Source organism: Bidens hawaiensis, unplaced genomic scaffold, assembly GCF_021521415.1.
Source record: "Bidens hawaiensis isolate Kalapana, Puna unplaced genomic scaffold, B.hawaiensis_p1.1 tig00017405_1, whole genome shotgun sequence".
NCBI lineage: Eukaryota > Viridiplantae > Streptophyta > Magnoliopsida > Asterales > Asteraceae > Bidens > Bidens hawaiensis.
The window spans coordinates 376,874-387,659 of record NW_027492634.1 but is presented as its reverse complement, the minus strand read 5'-3'; the positions used below and the strand labels follow the sequence as shown (position 1 = coordinate 387,659).

Here is a 10,786-nt window from a genome sequence, read left to right as displayed (position 1 = left end):
TTAAGATCTATGAATCGAGGTCGGCTCCTTTTTCTAATAAACCGTCGTAATCACTTATAAATTTGTTTCCACCTTTTCACTTTATTGGTTATTGCTTCACAAGAAGTGAAAGAATATTATAGATATTTTCAAGACTTTTTCTTTCATTTCATATATAGTATTAAAATGATGAAAGTAAAATTAGATTTTTAAATTTGAACATATTAATAGTTAAAAGAAAATAATATACTTAATGTAATCACCTTTAGTTACCATGGTAATTATCTGTCACTATTTTGGTGGGGTGGCTATGGATTTTTTTAAACGTTTTATCCTCTATGAGAAAGATCATGAGTTTAAGTCTTGAAAAGAGGAATTTTGTTAGTACTTCTTTCAAAATTAAGAGTGTTGATTGTTTATAAAAATTATATTACTATCGTAGGTAAATCGGTAAATAAAAGAATAAACTGAAAAGAAGGTATATATGGATTATACGAGGTGTCATATCTTTTTTTTAGTGTGTAAGGGTGTTTGGAATTCCTTATTTTGCCTCTTTATTACTTTTCATTAAGTTAATAAGTTATAAATGTATAACTTATGAAACTTTTTTTCTCTCAATATAAGCAATCATAAACACTTTATTGTTTTTCAAAAAGTTTATAAGTTGATGAAAATAAGTAATCCCCTAAACGTGAAACAAAAACTATTTGTATAAGTTTTGATACTTAAAGGTGATTTGCATAATATAAATAAAGGGATCATTCAAAAGATAAACAGTCAACAGGTAGAAATGCGGAATTACTAGAAGACCCATGTCTCACTCCCGACATTCCAAGACATCCTAGGGTTAAATCAGTCAAATACAACCTATTATAGCCTATAGGTGTTGGTGAAAACCCTCGTACCTTATATCACAAGCAAACATCAACACTTTGGTAAGATTTGAGATCCCAACCATTAATCAAATCCTTCACCGTATTTACACACTCACCAGAAAATGCCGTCCGGTGAGGACATTAAAAAAGAACTCGAAGCTGCGTTACTCGAGATCGGCTCGTTACAGAAAGAAAACCACGAACTAAAACAAGAAATAAGTCGTCTTAAGACACAAATCACCACAGTAAAAGCACATGATCTCGAAAGGAAATCATTATTATGGAAGAAGCTACAAAACTCGATGGATTCAGGTAAAGTTATAGACGAACCACCGCAAAAACCGAAGCTAATTCAAATAGACGTACCGGAGACACAAAATGCGAGTCTACCAAAACCACCACCACCTTCGCCACCGCAGCTGCTGCAAAGACGGGTAACAGCTCCACCGCCGCCACCACCGCCTATTCCAATGACACCGGTTGGATCAAAGACGGTTCGGCGGGTTCCAGCTGTTATGGAGTTCTATAGATCGCTTATGAAAAGAGATACGCAGAAAGAGAATAAAAACGGGGTCACTTGTTTCGTCCTGCCTGCTTATTCTCGAGATATGATTGGAGAAATTGAGAATCGGTCGACTTATCTTAGTTCTGTAAGCTCTCACACTCGCTACTAGAAAACAAATTATTTTCCCATAAAAATTTCTTACGACAAATAGTTACAACAAAAAAAAAATAAAAAAATAAGCTCCAACTTTCCTACAATATTATCTAATAAACATTATGTTAAATCAAAAAAGTTTTTTAGGAAAATTATTGGCAATTTACAACCACATGTTTTTGTAGCAATTTTGTAAGAAAAGTTGTTGGAAAACGATTGAAAACGATTTTTTAAGCATATGTTTTTCCAACGTAACTTTTTGTTGGAAAACTGTTGAAAATTGGATTTTCCAACAAATTTTCTGCAAAATCAGTTGTAGAAAAACATTTCTTTTTCTAGTAGTGACTTCAATAATATTAATTATAAAGTTGAACAATAATAACATGTAACAAAAAAATTATATGCACAATAAGTGTAACTTTAAGTTCAAAAATTTTATAACTTAGAATGTTTAATTAAATAAACTGGAAAAGGTGTAGTATTAAATAATTGATATCAGATTATATAAAAGTTTGTGTGTAAGATAATGATGAAACATTAATAACTATATCATGATATTTAAAATTATTGTGACAGATAAAATCAGATGTGGAGAAATATGGTCCCCTATTAAACTTTTTGATAAGGGAGGTACAAAGTGCAGCGTTTACTAAGATTTCGGATGTTGAGCCGTTTGTGAAGTGGGTTGATGGTGAACTATCATGTCTAGTGGACGAACGGGCGGTGCTAAAGCACTTCCCACAATGGCCAGAACGAAAAGCAGATGCATTGCGTGAGGCTGCTTTTAGTTACCGAGATTTAAAGAATCTTGAATCCGAAGTTTTAGGCTTCAAAAATGGGTTGAAACAGCCTTTGATTCAATCATTAAGGAAGATGCAAGCCCTTCAAGACAGGTAAATATGATTAGACCAAAGTTAATATTCATATAATTGGATTAATTAGTTATATATGTTTTTTGGTAATATATGATTCAGATTAGAGTCAAGTATTAGTGGACTGGAAAGAACGAGAGAAGCAACAAGTAAGAGGTACAAAGAGCTACAAATTCCATGGCAATGGTTGATGGATACAGGAGTCGTTGGAAAGGTATAGTGGGTGTGGGTGTGGGTGCAAATTCATCAATTAATAATTTGTTTCCTTTATTAGCAAGCAAAGGGTTTTATAAAACTTGGTTAACAATATACAAAGAAAAAAAAGGCGCATTAGTTAACCACAAATCTTGATTGTAAATTAAGCTAATTAAAAACTACATTTTGTATATTGGATTTTTCTTACTAAGAATCACTAGGTTATTTTAACTTACAAATAGTAATCGTTGAACACTTTTGTTTTTTTGGTATGAAAATGTAAATTATATAATTTAACTATGATATGTGATTACAAAATAAAAAATCAAGTCCAGTACCACATCACTACAGATGTATTTTAGTTTTGCGCCAAATATATATATATATTTTGAAAAACAAAACATCATATGCCACGTCAACACATGATTATGTAATTTCTTATGTCAATTAATAAATAAATAAAATTTTAAATTAATTATTTATAGAAAATATTTAAAAATTTAATATTATTAAAACTTAATTTCTAAATAAAAACTTAAAATTAATAGTGAATAATTTAAAGAAAATAAAAACTTAAAATAATTAAAACTTGATTTTCAAAAAATATTTAGCAACGTGACTAAAATTTAAAAACTTAGTTAAAAAAGTTTAAATATATCAAAACTTCATTTCTTTTTAAATATTGAAAAACTTAAAATGTTATAACATAAATTTTCTAAAGTATTTAGAAACTATAAAAATATTAATTATTAATAAAATATATAGAAACTTAAAACACTTTTAAGAATATTTAGAAAGTTATTCTCATTAAGTATTTAAAAACTTAAAGGTATTAAAATTTAATTTTTAAAATATTAAAAATTATTTAATACTTGAAAACTTAAGATATGAAATGCAGTACGTAGGTGCTTGTCTACTGAAATAAAAAACAGTGTCAATCATTATACGTAGTTAATATTTAATTTGGTTATTTTCTTTTTCCTTAACATGACACCTCTCTCTTATTTCTTTTTTCATTTTTGTTTTTTAACAACCAACAAGTGAATTTTATGCACAAGCCCAACCCAGCAGGAAACTGGGCCAGCACCACTACATAAAATTTCCACCAAAACTTACAAAAAGAAAAACACCTCAAATAAAAGCAAACATTACAAACTAAAACACCACCAATACTTAACTATGTCAGCTTCGATCTATTTCACCAAAAGGAATCTAAGCACTTTTTTTTTCACCAATTCGCTAAGAGCACTAACGTTTAAGTTATTACTTTATGAATTAGCTAAATTCATATTAATTTTGTTCATTATTTAAAAGTCTTCTAGAACTCATTTTCCCATATCTATTTTTGTTTACCTAAATAATATCTTTTTATTAGTCTTCCCTTATTTTATTTTCTCCTCCCACTGGGTTTGTAAAATAGAGAATAAATAGCGAGTTTCTAAATAAAGATAATATGAGTTGAGTCTCTCTTAATTTAGGGAATGAGATGGAGTGGTATTAAGTTGTTGGATTTGCCAAATACAGATTAAACTAAGTTCTCTGACACTAGCACGAGAATGTATGCAAATGATAGCAAAAGAACTCGAGTGTAACGAAGCTTCACGAGACGGGGATTTGTTACTTCAAGGCGTTCGGTTTGCTTTTCGAGTGCATCAGGTAATTAAGAATTAGAGTGCAATTATGTAATTTGCTTTCATGATCATAATGCATATAGTCTAGCTAAACACTACATTTTAATAACAAAAGAGGTTCAACTTGTAGTTTGCAGGAGGGTTTGACACGGAGACAATGCATGCTTTTGAAGAACTAAAGGAGATTGGAAGCAGTCATTGCGGTTAAAAATGGATTAATTACGTATTGTTTTAATTTAACTGTATGGAAAAGGTGACATTATATATATCGTCAACGTCACTTCTTGTGATCTATACATAGAATTATTTATAAATATGTTTTTGCCTTTTTTTAGATAACTCCTTTTATAGTTTGAACATTATATTTTATATATCAAACTTAAGTTAAAAATAAATAAATTTCAAAAGCTTCTAAATATTTTAACTACTTCATAAAATATTATTCAAAATCTTAAATTTCAGCGGGTGCCTGCAATGGTGGCAGCGATGTACCCGCTCTCGGTATATATAGCTTACCGTCATGGAGGAGTACTCGAGACGCCCCTAGGCCCTAGTGCCCTAAATCAACACGTTATTCTTTATTCCCAATCTCTGTGTTCTTCCATTTTGGTAAGTGATTAGTTTTAAGATTGTTTCAATGCACATTTTAGTTTGTTTAGAAATACAAACTCTAAAATACCAAAAATCTAACTCAATTAAAACGTAATCTACACACCCATGGAACCAGATTACAACCAAACATAATATAACATAATAAAACATTGAATTGAATTATTCATCGACACATTTATAATTGCTGCATGATGATTGTGTTCATGAAAGTTTTACGTGCGTATATGTTTTATCGTGATGCTACAACTCGCCTGATTTTTTGATTGATTTAATATCATGTACACGGAATATTGTTAGCAAAACGTACCGCATATATATTAGTTTTGTTAGTAGACCTCTTGAACTACCAACTAATGCCTGATTTTACCATTATTAATCCTAGTCTGGTTTCTAGAGAAGTTTTAGTTTTAACAATTTCATGCTAAAGCTAAACACAAATCCGTTGTAGTCTAGTTGGTCAGGATATTCGGCTCTCACCCGAAAGACCCGGGTTCAAGTCCCGGCAACGGAATGTTTCTTTGGCTTTTTCGGTTTTTCCAAAAAATGGCCTTTAACTAACAAAAACGTTCCACATGATAATATTGTTTCTTAAATTAAATTTCCCTCGTTAATTGTTTGTAATATATTATTAACAAAATCAATACCAGTTCTTTAGACACAAAAATGCTAAAATGGTAAAGACATGTCATAAGATAATTACTATAATTGTTTGGATATGTATTTGGAGTTTTTAGCATCGACATACTTCATTAAAAAAAACTATTAACCTTTTAATTTTAACTGCAACAAGAATTTGGCTTATAAGCCAGATTTGTAAGGCACAAGGAAGATTTTGACACGTCCCAGGCAAACCGTCTCCGAAATTTCAAGCACTCAATAAAAGTATGAGAAGTGAGTCTTATTACCATTGTGAATGTTGCAAATGGATGGCCTAGAATCTAGATTATTTGTCAATTAATTAGAACTGATAGGACTTAGGCTCAGTTTATCGGGCTTAATTTATCACAAATGTATTAGAACTTAGAAGACTGAAATCCATTATATGTTTATATTGGGCCTTTTGGATAAATTTTAGGTTCTTTATATTAACACATACCCTTATTACCTTATATAAACGTACATAATTTTTCTTTATGTATATAATTTAAAAAAAATAAAAATTCAGTCCCCTGCTAGAGACGACGGTTAGTCTTGGTTATGGGAAAATTCTCAAAATAGCCAATTTATAGAATGTGGTTCCAAGTTTGTTACTCAAAATTCAAGTTTCCAATTTTGTCCCTTTGGTATCTCGTCGCCGGCGACATATTAGCGAACACCGACGATGTGTTAACATAACATAGGGTTGACAATGCGTTATGTTGCTAACATAGGGTAGTAGCGATGCGTTAATGTTTAAAGCAGGGGTTCCACGATGCGTTAGCTGATAACACATCGTTGCTACCCTATGTTAGCAACATAAACGTATCTCGTCGCCGGCGACATGTTAGCGAACACCGACGATGTGTTAACATAACATAGGGTTGACGATGCGTTTATGTTGCTAACATAGGGTAGCAGCGATGCGTTATCAACTAACGCATCGCTGCTACCCTACGTTAACAACATAACGCATCGCCGCTACCCTACGTTAGCAACATAACGCATCCAGTGGCGGACCCAGGATTTTTTGTCGATGGGGTCCCAATTTTTCGGTTTACAAAATTTTTCGGGTCGGTCGTTATTCGGGTCGGGTCGAGGCGAGGAACATAATAAAACACGGAACTATGGTGTCATTGGAAACGAGTAAGTAGAAAGAATCTAAATTAGAAACTAGATGAAACATACACTTTTAATTCATACCCGAAAAACATGAACGTAATCTGATGGAAGGTCTTCCAAATCAATTTTCTTAGATGTATTACTTGAAGAAGACGAGGGCTCAAACTTTCTTTTCAATGATTCTTGCATAATTAACCCTAAAGTTCAAGTTTTTAAGAAAACTAAGTCACAATCTAACAACAATATACAACATACAATAACCAACATGAGTATAAATGTATAATTATATATAAAATCAATCAACTAATTAGCCCTAAAATTACCTTTAGTTTGAGACAAAATAAGAGGAAACAAAGACTTATAAGACCAAAGAGGGGTGAACGGTGGCTGGAGTGAGGCGGAGGCTGGCGGATATGGGCGAAGATGGGCGGAGGCTGGCCGGAAAAACTGAGAGAGGCGTGAGTTAGGGATAAGCAGTGGGGTTGAGATGTGTGTGGAGGGTGTTACGTCTGATGAGTTGGGTTGGGATATGTTAAAACCCATGGGCCAAAAGTCAAAATTAAAACTAATATAAAGTAAATTTTTAAAAAACGAAATACATAAAAAAACGGGAAAGAGCAAGGCTCGAACTCGGGTCATTCGTGTGGTATTGGAAGGGGGTTTCCACCAGACTAGAATGGTAATATTGATATGGGGTCCAAGTGTTAATTTATATGGGGTCCTTCAAAAATTTTCTATATCGCTTCTAAATAAATTTTAAAAAACATTGGTGTCCCGGGACCCCGACGGCTACTATGTAGGTCCGCCCCTGAACGCATCGCCGCTACCCTACGCTAGCAACATAACGCATCGCCGCTACCCTACGTTAGCAACATAACGCATCGTCAACACAGATTCCGGCCACGTGTCGTTATCCTATTTGTTTCAGTATCGCATCGTCGGTGTTCGCTATCATGTCGTCGGCGACGAGATACCAAAGGGACAAAGTTGGAAACTTGAATTAGTGGGGATGATTTTGGAAACACATTATCTAAATGGGCTATTTTAGAAATTTTCGCAATAGTAAATGTGTTTTAGTGTGTATTTGTTAATTAATTTTAATTGAATTCTAAAACCTGTTTACTCGAATACATCAATATATTATGTAATTTAAAAACATAAAACACATAGTGTGTTAAAGTTTATAGAAACTTGAAATTCAAAAAATTATAGCATTACGAGATAAGTGTAGTTGAGGGTTTAATATTTTAAATCGGTTATTGAGTTGAGTATAAGAGTTGTTTCGGGTAATGTATACTCTAACAAGTAATTTTTAACACAAAAGATAGGGGTGTTCATCGAATCGAATAACGAATTTTCAAGTTAATAGAATCGAATAATTCGAATAATTTTTTTTTTTCTGGTATTCGTATTCGATTCGTATTCGTTTAAAAGTTGAATTATTCGATTCGTATTCATATTCGTATTCATATTCGTATTATATTCCATATTCGAAATTCGATTCTATTCGTATTTGAAACTCGAATTCGAATCGAATTCGAATAAATTCGAATTGATTCAAGTTCACCTATGTCAAAACTTCAAAAAACCATAATCATCAATGTAAAACACAAAAATATAAGTTTCAAGTAGCTACAATACCTCATGATAATAAGTTCAAAATTAAGTATTGACAAAATTAAGAAATATCAGTATGGGTTATTGGGATTAATTATTATGTTTTGGACCTTTATTATTTAGGGATTTGAACAAAATTAATAAATTAAGTATATATATTAATAAATTATATAATTCGAATTTCGAATCGAATCGAATAAAAAATAATGAATTCGTATTCGATTCATATTCGATTACTATACTCGAATACGAATCGAATCGAATACGAATATTTTGAAATCGAATTCGAATCTTCATATTCGAATTCGAATCGATTCGAATTTCGAATTTTTCGAATTCGAATCAAATTTTGAACACCCCTAACAAAAGATCATAAACTTGTATATTTGATATTTGCGGGTATACCCGAATACCCGACGGGTATTGAGTTATGGACACAAGACATGTTTTGTAATCTAATAAGATACATGTTTTTATAATTGGGTATGAGACCCCTTCTGATAATTTGGAATGAGACTGAGATTAACGATACTCATCCTATCTCTACTATTAAGTATTGACATCCCTAAATTGTATAGACGAGGTTAAAGTATTAAAACTCATAGTACTAGAAGTGCATAAAATGTGTTTTTTTCTTCATCATTTAACCTTTGCATACATTATGGCCACCTTGCTAGTTGCTGGGCTAATTATGTAATAGTTAGACACAGTCTTCCACAACCACTTTCTTATACATCTCCTCTATTAAAGTACCTCCTACCACCGGTCTGATTGCGCACTGGGGAGGCGGGTTATAGAAATACACAAGTGAAAACCGCTCCACATCGTGTTGTGTCCTCACTTGATGCCACATGCTCTTCAACACTCCATTACTCATAATCTCCACCAAATCACCAATATTCACCATCAAACTATTATCGTTAGGCCACTCGAGGGTGACCCAACCCGAGCCCTTATTCACTTGTAGGGCTCCCGTGGCCCCAAACTCAAGCAAGAGGGTAAGCCCACTTGAATCCGAGTGGGGCATTAATCCTATTGCAAGATCTGGTCTGGGACATGGTGGATAGTAGTTCACTCTAACCTTGATCTCACTTTGTTCGGGCTCAAAGTGTTGCAAGAAAGCATTGCGATCCAGTGATATAGATTCTGCAAGATCTTGAAGCAAATCATCAAGCACCTTTCTTGATTCTTCCACGTATTTTTCTATAGCTTGCCTGTTTAACACTTTCATTACATACATACATGTTTGTACCATTTTAATATAAAATTATGTCAACACAGACAAACTAACAAACAAAAAAACAAACAAATGTAACTAGCTAGGGATGTTCATGAAACCAATATATTTAACTTTAACAGGAATTTCCGACTTAACTGAACTAAGATTACCTCACCGAATAAAAAATCAACAGTTTGGTTTATGTCTTTTAATAATTAAAATGTTTTTTGGTTTGGTTAAGCTAAAAAAAGTCTCGACCTAGGCCGATTGGAACACGAAAAACCAAAAGAGAAATAAAATTTGATTTTAAGTAGTTTATAATATAAGATTAATAAATGGTGTAACCCAATAAATTTATGTTCAAACGTGAAATAATCAATTAATCATTAATTAACAAAAGAAAATCTTATTGTGAAAACCGAAAAAACCAACACCTAATAGTTTTCAAAAACTTGAAAACCCGAATTCCAGTTTTTGGTTCGGTTTAAGTCCAAGCCAACCCAATTAACTATTTAACTGAGTCATAAATGCCTTTAAATAAACTAATAATCAGTTATAATTTAACCTGAAATTTCTTGGTTTTTTAGGCCAAACAGAGATCCCATTAGTTAACTCATCAACAAGAGCTGCTTTCATAGTCAACCGATCAATCCAATCCAACGGCTGATCTTCAGACTTGACAAAGTTCTTACCATATCCCATATTATCCACACTCTTATACGATCCAACGTTAGCTCTTTTCTCCTCATAACTCAACCCAAAGAAACCTTTTACAACATCCTTAACTTCATCCAACACTGTATCATCCACCCCATGATTCTTTATCAAAAACACACCCCACTCTTTTGCAACCTCTGTCAGCCTCTGCAGCTCTGCCGTCCGGCTGCCGTTACTTTGTAGCTTTGATATGTCAATCACCGGTGGGGTTACTTGGAGTGTGGTGGTGGATGTAGGGTGGTGGTCCGGTGGTGGTGAGGCTATGAACCTCTTGGGGAAGTGGTTGGTACGTGCTAGTTCTTGAACCACTGGAATCTTTGTGGTTTTGAGTTGACCGTTTTGGTCTATGAAAGTGGCTTCATGAAAGTAAGCTTCATTGGTAGACATGATTGATATTGGATAGGTGTTTTAGTGGGATGCATTATATGAATTTGTCATGGCATCCGAATGGACCCATTAGTGACGCACGAATGATCATTGTGGTTTGTTATCGAGTGAACTGTGGTTTTCGTCTATGTGGTTTATCCAAATATGCGGTTTTAGTTCAATAGTTTTAAATTTGTGATTTTCGACCTTGTGGTTTCATTTCACTTGCAATTAAACCCGACTCCACTAACCTCGTTAAGTCTAGTTGTTGAACCCATCTGTGTGGT

The 10,786-nt window shown here is 33.1% G+C and overlaps 2 protein-coding genes and 1 non-coding gene across 3 annotated transcripts; 2 read left to right on the top strand and 1 right to left on the bottom strand.

Annotated features, from left to right (window-relative positions):
• The first annotated feature begins 912 nt into the window (after nt 1-912).
• On the top strand, nt 913-4,472 carry LOC143553867 (INCREASED PETAL GROWTH ANISOTROPY 1-like protein 1). The gene is made up of 5 exons (XM_077043767.1): nt 913-1,504; nt 2,089-2,405; nt 2,487-2,598; nt 4,104-4,235; nt 4,341-4,472. The coding sequence occupies exons 1-5, from the start codon at nt 977-979 to the stop codon at nt 4,416-4,418; spliced, it is 1,167 nt and encodes a 388-aa protein (XP_076899882.1). The 5' UTR covers nt 913-976; the 3' UTR covers nt 4,419-4,472.
• A 788-nt stretch (nt 4,473-5,260) lies between these two features.
• TRNAE-CUC (transfer RNA glutamic acid (anticodon CUC)) lies at nt 5,261-5,333 on the top strand. Its single transcript has one exon. It is a non-coding gene; the product is annotated as a tRNA-Glu (tRNA).
• A 3,487-nt stretch (nt 5,334-8,820) lies between these two features.
• Nucleotides 8,821-10,547, bottom strand: LOC143553865 (protein SRG1-like). Its single transcript, XM_077043765.1, has 2 exons — nt 9,982-10,547; nt 8,821-9,411 (listed from the first exon to the last, which is right to left on the bottom strand). Exons 1-2 carry the CDS (start codon nt 10,518-10,520, stop codon nt 8,898-8,900), a joined length of 1,053 nt encoding a protein of 350 aa, XP_076899880.1. The 5' UTR covers nt 10,521-10,547; the 3' UTR covers nt 8,821-8,897.
• Nucleotides 10,548-10,786: the final 239 nt, after the last annotated feature.